This window comes from Copadichromis virginalis, linkage group LG12 (assembly GCF_057382275.1).
Source record: "Copadichromis virginalis isolate Kocher_CV1m ecotype Utaka linkage group LG12, C_Virginalis_male_GT1.1, whole genome shotgun sequence".
In the NCBI taxonomy this organism is placed as follows: Eukaryota; Metazoa; Chordata; class Actinopteri; order Cichliformes; family Cichlidae; genus Copadichromis; species Copadichromis virginalis.
Genome location: NC_140629.1, coordinates 31,048,808 through 31,068,413, shown reverse-complemented (window position 1 = coordinate 31,068,413; position 19,606 = coordinate 31,048,808). Strand labels below are relative to the sequence as shown.

The following is a 19,606-nucleotide window of genomic DNA, read 5'->3' as shown; positions in this document are numbered from 1 at the left end:
AGTCAACAGCCGAGCTGCATCCCCAGAGATTTCTGGCTGTCTCGCTCTGTCTGTTGACACTCTTCTACTCCATTGACTTTTTCATTAACCCCTTATCAAAATGTTTTTCTCTCCCACACTCCACCGGCATTAGGCCCCTTCCCTTTCACCCCCCACGAGATCCTGGTTCAGCTGTTCCCCCTTGTGGTCAGATTTGATAGGAGGGTGCCTTTACACACACTTTTTTTTCTTATCTTCTAATTTCTTTGTTGTATTTTTGTCTCCTATCTCACCTTGGAGAGATGAAAACAAATACTAAAAATTCATAACTGCCATGCCATGGCCAAGACAGTGTTTGCACAGAACACACAGGACCCTTTTCATGCATTTACACTTAGAAAATGGATATACAAAAAACATGCATGAAGTGTGAAATTAAACTCTACACAAGAAATATAGCCAGTGAACATATTTTATTTGGTGCCGAAAGCCTAAATCGGCCAAAATAACTTATGGCTTCTCTCACATTTAATTACCTTCAACTTGTGGAGCAGCCAAATGAAATGTTTTCTTTGGCCTGTATTCAGAGTTTGCCCACCTCTTCTGCAAGTATGAGACCATCCTTCACTTCCAACTTAAATTAAAATTTTTTGTATGACTTAAGCAATTTCCCCCCCAAATAAAGCAAAGGAACAGTTACAGTCATTACCGGAAGAAGGGCAAATGCTAAACCTGTTAAGTACTTCATAAACACTAAATCTAAGTGAACAAATAAATGCAACGGTTAATGAAAGTATTTTTAGATTATTGTACATAATGTTTGTTGCCATTTTTTCTACAATTTCAATCCTTTGGGATTGATACAAAGCACATACTTTTTAGACCTGTCTTCATTTGTCTGTTCCAGCTGTGTAAGTAAAACACACAGATATGGCACCCACTAGTGGCCGGAATAATAATGATCCCCAAACTCAAGTTGGGTGCAATACAGATTGTGCAGTAAACACAATCAACATGCAGTGAAAGTGCAGAAGCGACATTTATTTGTTTAATCCTCTCTGCATGTATTATCACACTGGTTATAGGTAACTGGAAGCGTTTCCCAGTGTTTAAATAAAACTTCCTCACTCATCCGTTAGTCTAACAGCACAGACAGGCACAGTAAATGGTCCCAAAGCTCAGTAAGCGTGTAATAAATAGCATCAGGTGTGTACCTGCCAGCACACTGCTGATTCCCGTCTTAAAGTATGATGCACGAGTGGAGGATGGTGATAAGGATCCGGTTTTTACACATGGATATATTCCCTTTACAATCTCCGCACTTCCACCCCACCAGCATCATCATCAGCCATCTCATTTCAGCTTTGAAATTTAGATTCTTGTTGACTTGTAACTTGGTGCTGGATTATTATTATTATTTTTTTTTACTTTTCTGAACTCAAACTTGTCTAATTTGTACATTTTCTGGGTGACTGTTGGGCAAACAACAATCTGCTTCTACAATACAAAAAAAAAAAACAAACCCACAGGGTACAACTGTCGAGGATAGATGATTTAATTATCAAAATTGTAACTAAAGTACAATTCCCTGAAGAAATAATGAGTGATACACACTGACAGTTGAGGTACAAGTCATTTCATGGTTGATCTGATATCCTCGTGTTGGTGTTGTTCCCAGATCATCATACTAAATGTTGTTCCAGGATCAACATTGCAAGTGACCAATCAGAATGTTGTGACGTCATACTTTTGCGACTTCGGGAAAAAGCGACGTAAAACAAAAAACTGTTCTAAAGCTGCGTGAAACCGCCTCTGTCCGCCGATCAACGGACCCTGACCCTGACCCTAACCCTAACCCTTTAATAAACAGTAAGCAGAATTGATATTGTCCTTGCAACATTGGAATTTCATAAATGCACGAATGGCTTGGCGAGCAAAAAAAATAACGTCACAACAATGTGATTGGTCACTTGCAATGTTGAACCTGGAACAACATTTTCATGATGATCTGGGAACAACACCAACACGAGGATATCAGATCATCCTCATTTCATACTCTTCTTTTCATTACATTTGGAAAATGTTCTCTGGTTTATTCATAGCAGTGGTCTGAAAACCTTTCAAAGACATCCCCACATTACATTCCCACCAGCTGGATTTTGTCTAAGAACAATGAATAGGGAAAATTATACTAACGATGTGATTTGACAACTAAAAACAGTGATATAAAATAGCAAAAGGAAGATACCAGAAAAATCATTTAAGAAGAGCAAAGACAAAACATTGAAGGCAGTTTTATTCCCTATCAAAAACATATTTCAACCTTTTACCCCCATGTTACTCAAGGAACTGTTTTTTGATTTCTTAGAATTCCTCTTCGGCGTTCCGACACCTGGAGGTCTTGAGCTGTTTGAGGCGCTTGATGCACTCCTCCACACTGTGCTCGCCGTGGACTTTGTTGTCTCGGGTGCGTACGTTCACTGTGTTGCTCGTCTTCTCCTTCTCTCCCACCACTTTCCAAACAGGGAAACATGCAAAGACAAAAAGGGAGAGAAGGAAAATCAATATCTAGATGGTCAGTGAGAAAGCGATAAGGACAGGAATAACAGACAAGACTGAAACAAATGTGTGTTGCCACTGACCCAGGATGAAGTTATACTGCGCCAACTGTGCATTTCTGATCTTTTTGTTCAGGGTGCAGCTGGGGTCGAGATCCACGTCAGTCATGAGGCCGCTGCTGTGGAATTCCTGCTTGATCTGCCACATTAATGAGAGAAACAACCAACACTTAAAACAGTCCAGGAACGTTTTGGAAATTAATTCATTTGCTTACAAGAAAAAGTCTGTAGATGTTACACATTTTAGTCTGAACAGAATAAAGATCATATTACAGAAACCATTACAATCACAGTGGACTGTGGGGCTGTTCTCTTTTCCCATTACAATATTGGGACTATAGACCACCTTTACAAATATGTTCAGCACCAACGATATCCAACCAGAATGTCCCCAACACATGTTAAAAGCTAAGCAAACATTAATACAAACCGAGTTTTATTTTCATAGCTCTGACAGTCAGTTTTATTAGGTGTGATAACATTGTGCTCGCCATGATTAGGCCAATGTCAAATAATTAAATTGTAATCAAAACAAAAAACGTTCAGAAGAAAAATCCATTAGTATTTATGAACTAACATCCTAATTAAGTAGCAGAGCATTGCTTTAATTTTAATTTTAAATAAAACATTGTGTGACAGCTTCACGAAAACCTGCATGACTTGGTTCAGAAATATTAAAAAATTATACACTTAAAAGATGAGGCAACAAAGCAGGCTGAATTTCGGCAAAGCATGCAGTAGTTTAATAGAGACGAAACTAATGATCCTTAAATACTGCAGTACTGAATGACTCCAGTCTGTGATAACATAACAAAATATGTATAAAGTTAAATTAAAGTGCTCAACAGCCTGAGGGTGCTGTTTGTAATGTCCTTTAAATGTAAATACGGAAGCAGCCAAGGTCAGTTCTTACTTTCTCAGCATACTCTTCACAGGTTGGTCCCACGGGTACAACCATCACTTGACGAGGAGAGAGCCACAGAGGCCTGAAACAGAGGAGGACATATTTGCATTTAGCTGATTATTAAAAAACAGGCCAGAAACCTGCCCGTCTGCCAGAAACCCATGTAAAAAAAATGTCACCCGCCCACCCCCCACTGAGCTGTCATGCTTCCATTTCTAGCCCATTAATCAAGAAATCATGGGAACAGTCTGAAAGAACAGCAATAAACCAAAAATGTCAAAAATCAAGAATGGTGCTACTTCACAAATCAACCTTTTTAAACTGATTGTTTACAAACCATTTGCCCCCGTAGTTTTCAGTGAGAATAGCGATCATCCTCTCTACTGATCCCAGGATTGCTCTGTGGATGATCACAGGTCTCTTCTTGTCGTCACCATCGTGGCTACAAAGGTTGTTGGAAAGGAAAAAAAAAAAAAAATAACAGAGTGAAAATTTCCCCTCAGCAAACACAACCATTTATACAGGACAAAACTCAGACTTATGTCTGTTTTAAGTGAGGGACTTACAAAAAGCAATCAATAGAAAATGATGGAGGGCCAATTAACAAACAGGTGAGGACAGCATATGCTATTTAATGACTAGAGTGTCTTTTATCTAATTCTCAATTTTATATTGTGATGTCACCTTATTCACCTCCCCCCAGACAGAAATAAAACATCTAAATTAATTTTCATGCAGCCACTGCCCTTTTGTGAAAGATGGCACTCAGTGCACGACATGATGTGTAAAACTCAAACTCCAACTGCCAGCTTCTACTAATACTTTCAATTATGCTTTACAGGTTAATTATTTACCAAGGTGAATTTTCAAGGCAACAGATCATTTAATTAGCTACTGACAAACATCACCTAATGTAATTTAAACAGTTTATGAAGTGATGCAACAACAGTGAAGAAATGACCAATTAAAGACAGTTTGAAAAGACAACAATATGACCTGAATCGTGAGATGTATAATAATAGGTGAGACTTGCATAACTGGTAAAATTTCCCTAAAATGCCATTAATGGAAAAGAGTATGCATTACTGTATACATGAGTATGATCATATTGTACACATGAACTATGGTAATAAGTGAAAATCACATTTATAGGTCACAGACTGACATTTTCCAGTCGCATGAAGCTCTGAATTTTCTGTCACTTCTGATCTCATCACCTGTGACAGCTGTAATTCTTGTCTGTTCCTTCCTGCTATACAGACAATGACAGAAGCCGTTTGAGGTGTTCTCAGACTGAGGCAAAGTGAAAGTACTACTATTTTGTTATTGCTAGAAATATCATTTATTATTGTTACAAAAAGACTGGGGGGTGGGGGGGGGGAGCTCTGCTTCTAGACTTTATACATTTTAAGCACTATAAAGAGAAACAGATAATTGCTATGGTGGTGCTCCTTTTTGTTGGTCTTGCACTTATAAGCTTTATTACTGGGTATTGTCATAAAGCTGTAATGAAGACAGATAATTTTGTAATGTTTTTTTGGCAGACAAGTTAACTGTCTCCAAGTCAGGGGGTTTATTTACATATTAAGAATATTACTCATCGCTATTTGGTTACTGGATTTCCTGCTTTCTCACTGACACTTTAGCTTATCCCATGGGCCATAAATTTAATTACCCAACATATAAAACTTGTCGTTACCTGACAAACGTGAGGTTGAAGCGGATCGGGAGCTGGAAATCGAGCTGAATAGTAGCGCACTGATGGTATCGACCAATGGCATCCTTGATCTGAATGTCGATCTGCAGACAAAAGACTTGTGATCAAAAGCGACCCTTCTGCAGTTCCACAGTTTAGCTACATCATTAGTGCAGCGCACAGCTCACCTTGGGTCCGTAGAAAGCTCCGTCACCTGGGTTTAGAACCCATTTCTCTCCGAATTCATTCAAGCTATTCTCCAGTTGCTGTAAATACAAACAATAACTGCTTTATTACCATGTCAGTTTCTGACAAACGTGCAGGTAAACAGAGGTGTTAAGCAAGGCTCCTCCTTTAGACCTGACCTTTTCTTCATCTGGAACTAATCACTGAACTGAGAAATGCTAACGTCTCAATAATATTTTATGGTTGCTTGTGGGAAGTAACGAGCTGAGGGAAATATGCAGCAGTTTCTTCCAAGCACGATGCCAAGTTCCCCAGTCACTTTTGTGTGTATAATTTTCCACCTTTGTGTGGGACACATTAATCATTAAAAGTCAGTGCTGCATTTAAAGAGTGCTTTCTTCAGATGACAGGTTAAGTAAGACAGCTGTTCAACTTGCAAGCTGATATTTTTTATGGCTTTTATTTCTATTCTAAGAACTGTGACTAACTGTTAATTAGAAAAAGATAGCAGCAGCCCATAATTAACATGTGCAGTCAGTAAGATACAGTACATTTAATTTTTATACTGTAGCATTTGAATTATATTTGTAGTGTGCTACTTATCAGCAAACTACATAGTCTTTAAAACTTTAATAGTAACTGTAACCAATCAATTTATTGATAATGAAATAGCCTAAAAATAACTTCCATCAGTAATGCTTTTCTCCCAGCAGACAAAAGATATGCTTGAAAATTAAATTAAAAACGGAAGGACTGAGAACTGAATGATGACACCAGTGACTGTAAAAAGGGAGCAGAAAGGAAAAGGAACTCTTTCAGGTTTCTACAATACCCATAAATTGAAAAACAGAAGGGCAGACAGAGCCAGTAATAAAGAGTAAGTATGCTTTTCTCTTCTTCTACCCTGCTATTATGTTCTATCTATTCAAGAATGAGTGTAGCTACAGTTCATGGTAATTTATCAGTGCCTGAGAACAAAAATGTAAACCATATTTTCTAGTGGCTCATGGGTTTAAAACATTTGAACATTTTCCGTTATAAAAAAAACAGAGGATGTATCTTGAACCTCCACCAAGAAGACTGCACTAGATTATAATGATAAACCCGCCACCACAAAAAACAAAATCATGATTAAAAAAAAAAAAAAAAAAATCAATGAAGTGGTGACAACAAGGTACAAAATGTATCAGCTTATTCTGCCAGATGAAAGTTTCCAACAGAGTAAAAACAAACAAACAAAAAACCACTTAGAGGAAAACATAATTGAACATCTTTGTGACATGAATCGAGTGTGGCAATGTGCAGATGAAATAGTTATCCGACTGCTGAAATAAAATACCTCTGCAATCAGATAAAGAGAAGAGTAAAGGCCGTGTGAAAGTTAATTCAACACATGCTTTACATCAGTCAAACTTTTTCAACCATTCAAAGGCAGCCAGCACAGGCTTGCCAGACAAATAAACACTTTATGTCCTTCATGGACTAGTGCTGTGGGAACAACAATGCAGTATATATGTGGCATTTAGTAACCATCATTTAACAGTGGCTCTACAGATTCATCTCCTACAATTCAAGTTGTCCCAGCAGAGATGCTTGATGTCATTCATGAAAAGCTGCAACGCTGTTACCCACAACACCGAGCAATAAAGCCTAATTATGACTCAGTCCAACTCACTTCTATTATTTGTTTATGCTTGTTTAAAAGACAAGCTGAGCAAATTAGAGCCGAACTACAGATGTAAAATACAGAACTTGTGAACTTGATTTGGCAGCAAAAGCAGACAGTTAAAGCAACAATACGTGGACGGTTTCAAAGCGTAAAAAACCCTTCTTCAGACATGATTGCAAGTCCACAAAAAAAACTCATTAAAATATAAATGTACTTAGGGTCTGCAAGTCTCACTTCTCCATTCGCTGTCAGTGGAGTGGCGCTAGAATTTACATCTTAACAATGTCTCACATCAGAATCTTAATGTTCCAGTGAGACACTGACTGAGCGTTTTCTTATTTTCTACATGTAGTGAAGCTAGAGGCCTTTTGAATACCTTCTCTGCTTGGTCCCAGACCTCTGGGTCTCCCAGGAACTTCTCTGGTCTCGTGGAAAGGTTGAGTTTAAAAGTGAAGCCAAAGACATCATAAACAGTCCGCAGGAAGTCCAGGCATCCCTTGATCTCCGACTCAATCTGAGGTCAGTGATAAAAGAAAGAAAACAAAAAAGCAATAGTGTTTGCATCATCCATCTGGACATGGCTACAAATGTAATTTCTGCTGCTGATTTCATGTTTGTTTGTGTTAGGATAGCTAGAGAAGGAAACCTAATTATTTTGTTTGATAAGATGCTCAACTTTTGGTTTATTTAAAAACAACAACAACAACAACAAAAAAACCCAAAAACTAACAACCACAAAGATTTCATCATAATTGAAAAAAATAAATAAATAAATAACGAGTGAGTGCTTTGAAGGTGAAGGAAAATACACGATAAGAATGAAAGGAAAATGATTGCTTTCTTTTCTATGTAAACCATGTGCTGAAGTCACTGATTATCAATTTAATGCAACATAAGAGCATATCTCCTGCAGTCTGTTTTGCATGATTCTAAATACTGGGGGGGAAAAAAACAACCCAAAACAACAACAAAAACAAAACCACACCACCACAAACAGCAACAAAAAACAAACAAACAAAAACGACTACAAGCAGTGCTTTCCAGCTGCTGCAATGAAAGAGAAAAATTAAAAATGAAATAATTTGTGCACAAGTGCAATCAAAATAATTAAACATCCAATCCAGTGCCTTCACGGAGAAAATTAATCAGTGTGATCACGGCTGCTGTAATAAGACTTATGAACCGAAAAATTAAGAAACTTTTTTGGTCTTTCCAAATATTGTTTGTTTGCACCAGTTACAACTGTGCCGTTCTTTGGAAATGTATTAAAAATTAAAACGTTTTTTAGAAAGTATTTCAGTAATAAATGTGACTTAAAATATTACACTGGTATGAATGGTATCCTTTTCTAAAGAGTAATGAATTTAGTATTTCAGTCAAATAACACTGAACATGGTCATGCTTTAAAGGAGGAAACAAAAGTTGATATAGCAGAGTCAGGGGTATTGTCTTTTTTGTTAAAAGAAACCCAACTGCTGACAGTTCAGGAGGGGTGTATGCGACACTCAGATTTATTTTACTTTTCTTCAGTCTCAACTGAAGGCTTCGCACTCAACCAGTAACAATTGCCTTTAAAGTGAACTGATCATCCATGCGTAAATATCCATTATATTGAAGTAGGATGCAAAGCTGCTCTACTAATCGGAAATTAGCATCCTACGTATCCTTTAAATAATTTTTTGGCCCCACATACCTAGTGGGAAACGCCAAGACTGTAAACAGATTTTTAAGTGTAAAACAATTCTTACTGGTCTCATCGGGCTCATATAAAGCCAAAATGTGTGTTGTACACATTTCAATGCACATCTCACCTGGTCCATGGAGCAGAAGATGTGAGCATCGTCCTGCTGGAAGCGGCGGACACGGGTGAGGCCAGTCAGAGCTCCTGACAGCTCGTTCCTGTGCAGGACACCAAAGTCGGCCATGCGAAAAGGCAGCTCTCTCCAGGAGCGAGGCCGGTGATCAAACATCAAACTGGTGCCAAACAAACATATGTATAAAATACACAAAGATGCAACTGCCAACTTATACCTAGAGTAATCACAATACCTAAAAAATGCTCTGCTGTGAAAACCTGAGTGTAATATTTGATTTAACTGATATTCAACACTTTGAAGATCAATTTTGATTACAGTGTGATTTTCAGAGAGGTCATCTTTGTGGACAACCAAAAGTCTGAACGAGTGGAAAGAGATAAAAGATGTGAATACAAATAACTGCAGTCTGCTTCTTTGCACTGCAATGCAGCAGCAAGTGTCCTCGGCCAACAACTGAAAACACAGCAAACATTGAGCTGAACTGGCTGACAAGCATTTTCTTTTGTGACAGCAGTCCGAGTTTATTTAATGGTAATGGACATGTATGTAATACACAGCTCTTCCTTCAACAAGCAGTTACTTCTGATTACAAGTATTAAAAAAATAAATATTTCACACTACAGGCAACACTTGCTACACTGTGCATTAAAAGGAGTGTTTTTCTTTCCCTCATTCTTTTGTAGTTGCCCTTTAAAACTGAAACTATACCTGACAACAACTCTGATTGTGAGGAAACAGAAGTCTCACCAGTGTCCAGGGCAGTTCATGGGCTTGAGAGCGAAGATCTCCTTTTCCACCTCGAAGGAGAACATGTTCTCGCTGTAGTGCTGCCAATGCCCAGATGTCTGCCAGAGTTTGCTGTTGTAGACATTGGGAGTCACAACCTCCTGGAAGCCCCTCTTCCTGTACTCACTCTGGCAATGAACGTGACAATGTTTTCTCACAAAGTCTTCCAAAAAGCTCAGCTTCACAATTCTGTGTATCCATCACCTCTACAAACAACTGGCTGAAGTGGTTTCTGTCAACACCTGGAGACTCTCTAATAAGGGACGTATGCATAAATAAAATGGTAAACAACTCTGCAAGCAAACATGTTTATACTGCTGCATATTTGCATTCTCCTGTTTGTTCATATATTATGAAGAGTTTGGGGAAAAAACTGAAATATAAGGGTATTCACTTTTGTATTGCTTTAATTCACCATGAGCTGATTGGTTTGTTCGAATCAGAAAGACAGATGATATTATAAAATAATCTGTCATTTCTTTTAAATCCTGATATCTGCTGATATGTTTTCGGTGTTTTGTTGTTTGTGAAAGCAGAATGCAGAACCATTTTTTGTTTTTTGAACAAAACAAATCTCATTACTCCAAATCTGCTCAGTCAGAAATCTATTTAAGTGAAATTGCCTTGAATGTGTTTTCTATTATGACTGCACTGACTGGAAACCCAGGAAAATAAATGCTTTGAAAAAGATTGACTTTTATGTGTCTGTATAATAGAACAGGTGTAAATAAAGCTTTCCTTTAATGCTGTCAGTGTTTCAATATATTTTAAATAAGTGTTGGATAATAATAAGCTTTTCTGAGATTCACAAGTGAATTTGTGTGTCAGAAGGTAAACATCACATTGAGCAATGCTTTTCTATTACCTGGCCAAAACAATATTTTATTAAATAAGCATAAATTGGATGTGTCAAGCTTCCATTTACAGCATTACTGTTGTGGAAAGAAAACATGAATTATTTTCCTATTCATCTGGCCTTTGCTTAAGACACTGATTTAATGCTGTATTATCAAAACATTACCAATCCCTTTTTAGTTCTCTGTATTAAAGTATATGACACATGGCTTAAATTGGAGCGTTTTTTTCTTGTGTGCATTATAAAGCCATTTTCATCATCGCAGAACTTCTTCTTCTTCCTCCTGCAAATGTAAACTTTCTCCCTAATAACCTCTCTTTTTTCTACATCTCCAAGCTCAGTGTTAGATCACAGTAATTATCAGTGGGTCTGACAACTCAGCCTTACTCTGATGAACTCAATCAGGGTGTTGTAGATAAAGGCTCCCTTAGGCAGGAAAAAGCAGCTCCCTGGACTCAGGTCATGGAAGAAGAACAGGTCCTGCTCCTGAATGTAAAAAGAAAATAGGGTTTGTTAGAGACAGAAAATTAAAAAGAGCCATCAAACAAGTCAAACTGGTTTCAATTTGAAGACACCTCGTGACATATTTAAGCTTTAAATAGGGTTTGTCTAGGTATGTGCCCTTTTCCACGCCTTCATCACACTGAAAATATGGCTGCAACACCCTACACTCTGAGCTGACGACTATGGGTTTTCTTTCAATAACCAGCAAACTAAAATCTGCTTCATGGATATTTTTCCATCATGCTATATTAATGTCAGTATGTGACAATCAGTTTATGAGCTTACCAAACAATTCACTAAATAAAACTTATTTACACATGCTATTAACCGATTTAAAGATCATACATGTTTTCACACTGTTCAAAAACTAGTTTGAGTACTTTACTCTGTACATTTCAAATTTTCTTCTTGCAATACCAAGAGACTGCGAACAGTGAAACCTGTAAGAGACCATTTTCCTAACTCACAGCTCATTTACATTTCAATTCTTACCCGGCCTAGTTTGCGGTGATCTCTGTTCTTGGCCTCCTCCTGAAACTTTTCCCAGTCTTTAAGCATTTTGGGGTCAGGAAAGGAGATTCCATAGAGCCTCTGGAGGGTTTCCATGTCCGCCTTTCCCTCCCAGTATGTGGATGAATTCTAGCACACAAAAGGGAGTACGTAAGCTTTTTCATCATTCTTTTGGGTCCATCAAATCCCTTGGGGATAAAACAAAGGGTAACTCTGCTCTAAAAATAGGGACAAATGTGCTTACAGCCAGACATTCAGGACACAGACTCCAGTATTTTAAATCTCTCTTATATCCACATATATTGTTAACTGCAAGTTTGTTCAATAAATTTACACGGCTGATAGCAAAAAGTCTAACCTTGTGTATCTTGAGTGCCTTGATTTTTCCAGTGTGTCTCACATGAGGTCCCCGGCATAAATCAATTAAGGGACCACATCTGAAATGGAAAATATTGTAGCTTTAGTTCACTTAGTCACCTGTTTTGTTCTATATTTAAAATAAATACTGACTAGGAGAACCAGCTGTGTTTTGAATGTAGCGCCGAAATGTCGACCCAGTCTGTGACAGAAAGAACTAAACACAGCATCTTTAACCAATTAAGTAGTGCAGTTGCAAATCAATATCTCTTTCAAATTTAAATAAATAATATATATACACACACATATCATAGTCACATTACGATATTTTTAAAAAATTGTTTTGGATGATAGTTAAAGTCTGAGGCACCTGTAATAAAGTGCATCTGGTTTTTTTATTTGATTTGCTTGAGATTAACAAACAAACAAACAAACAAAAAAAGAATATATCACCAGGATACTATTACATTCACTGACCCACCTGTAGACTGTGGTAGTGGGAGTGGTGACTTTCTCATTCAGAATGCGGCACTTAAACGTGTTGTACTAGAAAAAAACAAAAGATTATGTTTAAAAAAAAAAAAAAAATCATCAAATCAATTGAATTTTTGTTCCATATTCGTGTGCTGTTGTTTAAAGATACCTTGAACATTTCCAAGAGAGTTTCCTTCTTTATCTCGAGCCTCTCAAACGGCTGCTTCTCCTTGATGATTTTCTTGCACAAACTCTCCAGACAGGGGAAGTCATTGCTCGATACACCCCTGTCCAAAACATCAAGAAATCACACCAAGAACTGCACACTGAACACTTTCTCACTTAAAACCCCACATTAATATGCAAACTGCCTCCACTGCTAAATTTAGTCTGCCATGCTTTCCAAAGGGCAGCATGGATGTGACCAGATATTTAACCATGAGAACAGACTTTTGTCCAACAGAATAATTCTTAAGTCTTCGTAATACAGATAACCTCATCCAAGGATGGGCAACTACTTTAAAGTCCTCGGCTTTAGGGCTTACGCAATGTCAAAATATCCTTGTAAAAAAGAAAACAGTCTCCAAGAATTCCATTAGCATAAAATGGCTTCATTAAGGAGGTTGTAGAATTAATTAGACAGCACTGCTCAAGCTTTCCTGCAGCCTAAAGCAGAGAGACGTGGATCCAAAAAGGTCAAGTTAAGAAGTTGTTTATGAGGAAAACTTGTTGAAATTTCTGAAGGTGTCTCAATCCCCCTTTCAAAGCTTCCCTTAAGTTGTTTCTCGTTGTTTAATTTGAATAGACTTGTTATTCCAACAGAAATATGTAGAAAGATGTTTTTCAGTCCCCACACATAGCCCCAGCTAGACAGCATTAGTGTAGTTACAATCTGTCTGTTTTGTGTTTGCTTCTGGTCTGAAGACAGTAAACCAGATTGACAGCTGCTAAGCCCTGAGGTACAGACCAAAAATATCACTGGATGCAGACTAACACCACTAATTAGACAGAAACTCTGAACTTAGAGCATACGAAACTCACTCATTGTTTTCTAGGAACATGTCATAGTAGAAGCCATTCTCGATAGGGGGACCGTAGCAGAGGCAGCCCCCATACACCCTTTCCATTGCTTCACCCATGATATGAGCACTGGAGTGCCAGTAAACCTAATGAAAATACAGAAGTTTTGGCAAATTTAGAAAACAGGAGTATTCAAACCCTTTGTGTTACTAAGACTTTTAAGGGGAAATATCAAGGTTGTGACACTGAACAGATTCCTTGTTGATGACAAAGAGCAGAGAAAAAGCTGACAATACAAAAGAATGAAGCCAGTATTATAAAACCAGTTTAAAAACAAGGAACTAGTGACACTGCTTATCAAATTCACACCAGGAACACCAGTCATTGAATTCTGAGGAACTGCACAAAGGAGACCCAAAAGAAAATGCACATTATAAATTAATACACTGAGAACTGAGGCTTTAACTGCATGCTTTGAAAACAAAACACCTGTGTAAAAAGAAAAAAAGAAGATTTTGCAAGTATATAAATATGGCTTTTACAAAGCAAAAGGTAACTGAAGCTTTGATGTTTAGCGAGCATGACGCTGTGTATCCAGAAGATGTTGAGCATCAATTTCCAAAACTATGCTTCTAAACAATGTAGTACAAGCAGGGAGAGAAAAGAAAAATCTGACTTACAGCTTGAGCTTCCTCGTCATCAAACTTGAGCAACTGAAGGCTGCAGTCTTCTTCTAAAGGTCTGTCCAGGTCCCATACACTATCGTTTACTTTGGCAATCACCGTGTTGTCAGCAAGGCCTTGACTGAACACAAGACACAAATAGTCTACATCACAATAATGTACAGACACAGAAATAAAATGGCAAATGCTTATTTATGTAGCACAACACAATTTGCCTTTTATTTTCTCACACTCAGACATGTGGAGAGGGAGTTTGGGAATAGCTCTGCCATATCCTTGTGATTAGCAGAATTTCTGTTCTACCTTATTGAGAAATGGCCAACAAGAGAACAAAGACATCACATATTTTATCGTCGGTACTAGAACAGTTTGAATTTGTTTCCTTTCCGACCCTTAAGGAAATAATAGCTCAAACGAAAAATTCCAATTCCCGTCATGATGTGCTCCCTTCTCGCATTATCAAAAACGCCCTGAATATTGTAGGACCCTGGATTTTACTTATAATGAATTCATCACTACTATCAGGCTGCGTCCCTGCTGTGTTCAAACATGCAGTTATCCAACCTGTAATCAAGAAAAGTAATCTTGATCCTAATGTCCTCTCAAACTATAGGCCGGTATCGAAACTCCCTTTTATGGCTAAAGTCTTAGAGAAAATTGTTCTCAAGCAATTGCAATCTTTCTTAGAGGCAAATGGAATCAATGAAAAATTCCAATCTGGTTTTAAACCTCACCACAGTACCGAGACAGCTTTACTGAGAGTTTTTAACGATCTCCTCGTAACTGTTGATACAGGGCGCCCTGTGGTTTTAGTTCTTTTAGACTTGTCCTCTGCTTTTGATACGGTCGACCATGATATTCTCCTTTCAAGACTTGAACATGTAGTTGGCCTTAAAGGCAAAGTACTCTCATGGTTTAAATCATACCTATCCGAGCGGTTTTTCTCTGTCTCTATGGGAAATCACTCCTCTTCCCCCGCACCCCTTCGTTGCGGTGTTCCCCAGGGGTCTGTGTTAAGTCCCACGTTGTTCTCTCTCTATCTGTTACCCCTGGGAAAAATCTTTAGAAATCACAATATCTCTTTTCACTGCTATGCGGATGATATCCAAATCTATTTCCCTTTGGATTTGGATCTTCAATCCCCGCTATTGCCGTTGCTTAATTGTCTGTGTGACGTCAGAGACTGGCTACTGCATAATTCGCTCACCCTCAATGAAAACAAAACAGAAATTATCGTCTTTGGTAGCCACATGCCGTTGAAACAGCTTTCGGAGACTTTAGGTTCCTATGCCAGCCACTTATCGCCCACTGTCAGAAATCTCGGAGTAATGCTGGACAGCTCCCTCAAATTAGATAAGCAAGTGGCTGCAGTGGTAAAAACCAGCTTCTACCAACTACGCCAAATTTCGAAGGCAATGCCTTACCTACGACATAAAGACCTTGAAAGGCTCATTCATGCTTTTATAACCTCTAGACTGGACTACTGTAATTCTCTTTACTTAGGCCTCCAACTCTCTCTTATTCAACGCCTACAATTAGTCCAGAATGCCGCAGCACGCCTTTTAAGCGGCGCTAGAAGACAGGATCATATTACTCCCATTCTAGCTGACCTCCACTGGCTTCCTGTCAAATACCGTATTGTTTTTAAAATTCTTTTATATACTTTTAAAATCTTAAATAACTTGGCACCCAGTTATTTGATTGACCTTCTTAATCTATATATCCCTACAAGGGCACTCAGATCCTCTAATCAGGGGCTTCTAATGCAACCAATGTCTCGATTAAAGACGAAGGGGGATCGGGCCTTTGCTTTCGCTGCACCAAAACTCTGGAACAGCCTACCGGTTGATGTCCGTGTGTCGGAAACTATCCAATCTTTTAAATCTCGGTTAAAAACCCATCTATTTAAGCTCGCTTTTCAAACTACTTAGCTTAATTTTCCCTGATTCATGCCTGTTCTTATATTATTATTTTATAATTTTATTCTTTGTTAACTGTTTTCTCCTGTTGTAAATTGCAAGTATGGTTCGTTTGTGAAGCACTTTGTTGTACTTGTGACTTTTAAATGTGCTATAGAAATAAAATTGAAATTGAAATTGAAATCATTATATGAGTAAATGCCTGGACAAATATGATGAAATGCAAACTTTTATATTAAATGACATAGCACAAAAAGTACTGGGCCACCTACACAAAACTACAGAAGCTGCCATGAAAACCCAAGCTAGGAAGCTCCTGGTGATGATGTTAATTCCAGAGGAAGCTTTGGGCTCTGCAGTTACTGAATCAACAGTGTGTTGTTAACCTTTATGCACCTCAGCACTCTGTGACCCCAGTCTGTAACTTTACGTGCTCTGCCACTTAATGACACAGTTGATAGTCGAATATCTCAGAGGGAAGAAATTTCCTATTGCAACAGTATCACACTCAAATTTAATGAGCTAACTCTAACATTTGTTTCCTCCCACAAATCTTTGTAAAGGCAGAGTGAAAACACATGAATGCAACAATTAAGAAGCATGCCTCAATATTTTTTGTAGAGTGTAGTTAATGATCTAGTTAATATGTACACGTTTGTAGTATTATGAAAAGTAGGACTAAAACACTTACGTTTCATTATATGTGGATTTCACTGGGTGGTTTCACTATGACTAGTAATGAGAAGTGTACTGCCAGTAAATCCTGATATTTACCCACCCTACACAGAACCTAAATATTTTGTTTTACATTGAGAATTGATCATTCCAAATGTAATTATATCGGCCTTACAATGTGTGTTTTTACTGACAGGGATATACACTGCGTGCTAATAATGCCATTAACAGTCCAGTGCAATTTAAAGAAAACAAATACTTAAATTACTTTTTAAGTCTTGGGGCTGAGACATTTGTCATCTATAAAAAGATTATGAAATGGGAAAAAAAACAAAAAAAAACAAAAAACAAAACCCAAACACATGGATAGCCTCCCCCCCAATGATTGTTATGTAGCTGCCAAAATTTATGTTCATGTGTACCCCTTTTTACAATCACTTTACATTGGATGGTACTAAGGGATAACATTCCAAGCAAAACCAAACCAAGTTTTGCTTTTTTACCCCATTATTTTCTTGTCTTCAGCAGACAGTCAAAAGTTGACAAGTGTGATTTCCAGCTGCTTCCAATTTTGCCTTTAGAGTTGTGAAGCCATTAGAAACTAAAAATGATTACAGGAAATACAAAAAGGGGGTCATCTTTGAAAAAGTACATTCTGTAGCACTGACCTGATGCCACAGGCCACCTTGTACGGTGTGGTCTTCCAGGACTCCGCCTCAACAACCTTTCCATCAGGCAGAGTAACCTTGATAGGTTTGCTATCCTTTGCAGCTCTTTCTGCCATCAGAGCATCATGCTCTGCTTTCAGCTTTGTGTACAAAGTAAGACGTTCCTCAATGTATTGAGGCTGTGGTGACAGCTGAAAAAAGTAAAATAAAAGAGAGTAGATAAGCAAGCCTTTCATTGTCATTTCTTCTGTCTACTCATTGCAGTTTTAATTGTATTTATTTTTTATGTAACAATCATTGGGTCAAATTTTTTTTAGGGAATCTGTGTTTTGAATAATGTCATTACAAAAAAAACAGCAACAACAAAAACAAAAACACTATCTTGAAGCCAATGGGTGGTTGCTTTGAGATGACACAGATCTACACAAGTACATGATTCATGTTCTTGAAAAACAAGATCTAATAATAGCAGAACAACATGACAATATATTTCCTGACAATATAATAACTCACCTCAGCCCTGCCTCCAGAGTCTTCAGCAGCATTTTTACCCTTCTTCTTTCCTCCATCTTTACCACTTCCAGTTCCTTCCTGTACACATATCACACCATGTAATTATTTTAACTTTTATAAAAAAGAAACTAGGTGAAAAACATGTTTGAAGGGTCTCATGGACAAAGTTTCCATGGAAATGTAAAATGTACACTCCTACCAACTGATCATTTAATAATAGTAACGAATGCAGATAATATTGGGCAAATTAAAAATGTATACATCTTTCTTGTTGCTACTTTAGCATATTCAGTAAGATCAAAACATAACAAAACCTTGCACAAAATGCTGTGTTACAACTACTTAAAGCACTTGGGTGTGCCGATTTAGAAGGAGAACCCAAGCTAGTCATTCAATACCTTAAGCTGGTCTGACGTGTGTGAGCCTACCAACATAGAAAGAAATATTAAACTGTCGCAATTCTGAATATAGTCCGGCTTGAGCCTTAGTGTACGTGTACTGATTTGCTACATTAGCCAAACCAACTTAGCCAAATAGACATAACTGTTGTTGCCGTGGTAAAGTTCATAACAAAAACATGAAATAATGAACAATTTCGCTAGTTCCCTTAAGATGAACAATTTTCAGTAAAGCCAACACAAAAATCCCCATGAAAGCCAGCTAGCCGAAAAGTTCTTACTGAGTGGCTAAATGACAGCATGGTCCTAACGATAGGCTAGGCTAACTGCAAACCGCTTTACATGACTTAAAACACAGACTGAAGTCTCACCTTTTTGCCTTCGTCCACTTGTAATTCGCTCATTTTATCCACGACAGTCTTCTCAGCCATAAGGAGTTTAAAGCTATCCTACTTTAAACCGAGAGATAAAGTCTGAGGTATATCTACTGCAAGCGGTGCAAGGTGCCGGGGAAGGATTGATGACGTTGCCCGGATATTCTGATGCAAGCTTGCAGGCGGTGCTCTTGGGCGGTGCTTCCTGTCAGAGGAGGGTGATGTAACACGTCGTATTTCTTTCAAAGTTTGTGTCCATTAATTAAAAAGTCTAATGCCAAACCTCATTTTATGTATTTCAATAAGGAAATGCAATCACATATCACGATATCAAGCTAGATTTTTATTTATTTATTTATTTATATTTAATGATTTTCGATTTCAGTTGTTCTCCTGAACACTTGGTCAGTGCACCTTGTATGAAGCACGGGATGTAGAAGCATCGCAAACACACACACACACACGCGCGCGCGCACGAAGACACGTTGTGATGAGGCCACTATGATCTGTCCTTTTTCGCATTTTATTAACGACTTACTGTAACCTTCACGCTACCAGAATAGTCTATTGCATCAGCAGATTCTGACGCAACATTGCGCACTAGGTCTGTATGTAGATCTAAACAGGTAATATAAAAACACATAGATCGATTTGTAGATATAATGGGTATGATTGAGACTGCTCTTTTGCTCTTGTATGTCTTATTTATTCAACAACATAAAGTCGATGGTTTTTTATAAGATGACATCATTTGCACTTCCCCAAACTGTTTTTCTAAAGTAAAGTACTTAAACAAAATGTCTGGCTCAAGGCATTTACATTAAGCTAATTGTATACATAAATCTGAAGTACTTTCCAAAGAATAGAATTTTTGAACATAAAAAAAAAAACACATTGTGATGAGACACTATTGTCACTTCGACTCTAGGAGTGATTGGTAAACTTTTTCACATGATCTTTCATATTTCTGTAGTTGAAATTCATCTTAGGTTTTCAAGTG

General features: G+C 37.8%; 1 protein-coding gene across 1 annotated transcript; it reads right to left on the bottom strand.

Annotated features, from left to right (window-relative positions):
- Positions 1 to 1,518: 1,518 nt before the first annotated feature.
- tars1 (threonyl-tRNA synthetase 1) lies at positions 1,519 to 18,802 on the bottom strand. The gene is made up of 19 exons (XM_085476045.1): positions 18,604 to 18,802; positions 17,835 to 17,912; positions 17,322 to 17,512; positions 14,057 to 14,180; positions 13,398 to 13,522; positions 12,526 to 12,643; positions 12,364 to 12,428; positions 11,884 to 11,962; positions 11,508 to 11,654; positions 10,899 to 10,997; positions 9,617 to 9,783; positions 8,864 to 9,026; positions 7,429 to 7,566; positions 5,386 to 5,463; positions 5,201 to 5,301; positions 3,839 to 3,943; positions 3,511 to 3,583; positions 2,622 to 2,736; positions 1,519 to 2,492 (listed from the first exon to the last, which is right to left on the bottom strand). Exons 1-19 carry the CDS (start codon positions 18,661 to 18,663, stop codon positions 2,344 to 2,346), a joined length of 2,175 nt encoding a protein of 724 aa, XP_085332171.1. The 5' UTR covers positions 18,664 to 18,802; the 3' UTR covers positions 1,519 to 2,343.
- Between the last annotated feature and the right edge of the window lie 804 nt (positions 18,803 to 19,606).

What these genes read in the sequence shown, in the direction of transcription:
- tars1 (XM_085476045.1), bottom strand. Translation starts at nt 18,663, where the DNA reads ATGGCTGAGAAGACTGTCGTGGATAAAATGAGCGAATTACAAGTGGAC. An exon ending in CCCACTACCACAGTCTACAG is followed by an intron (nt 11,963 to 12,363) that starts GTGGGTCAGTGA and finishes TTTCCATTTCAG; the next exon opens with ATGTGGTCCCTTAATTGATT. An exon ending in TCTTCTGCTCCATGGACCAG is followed by an intron (nt 7,567 to 8,863) that starts GTGAGATGTGCA and finishes CACTGACCTCAG; the next exon opens with ATTGAGTCGGAGATCAAGGG.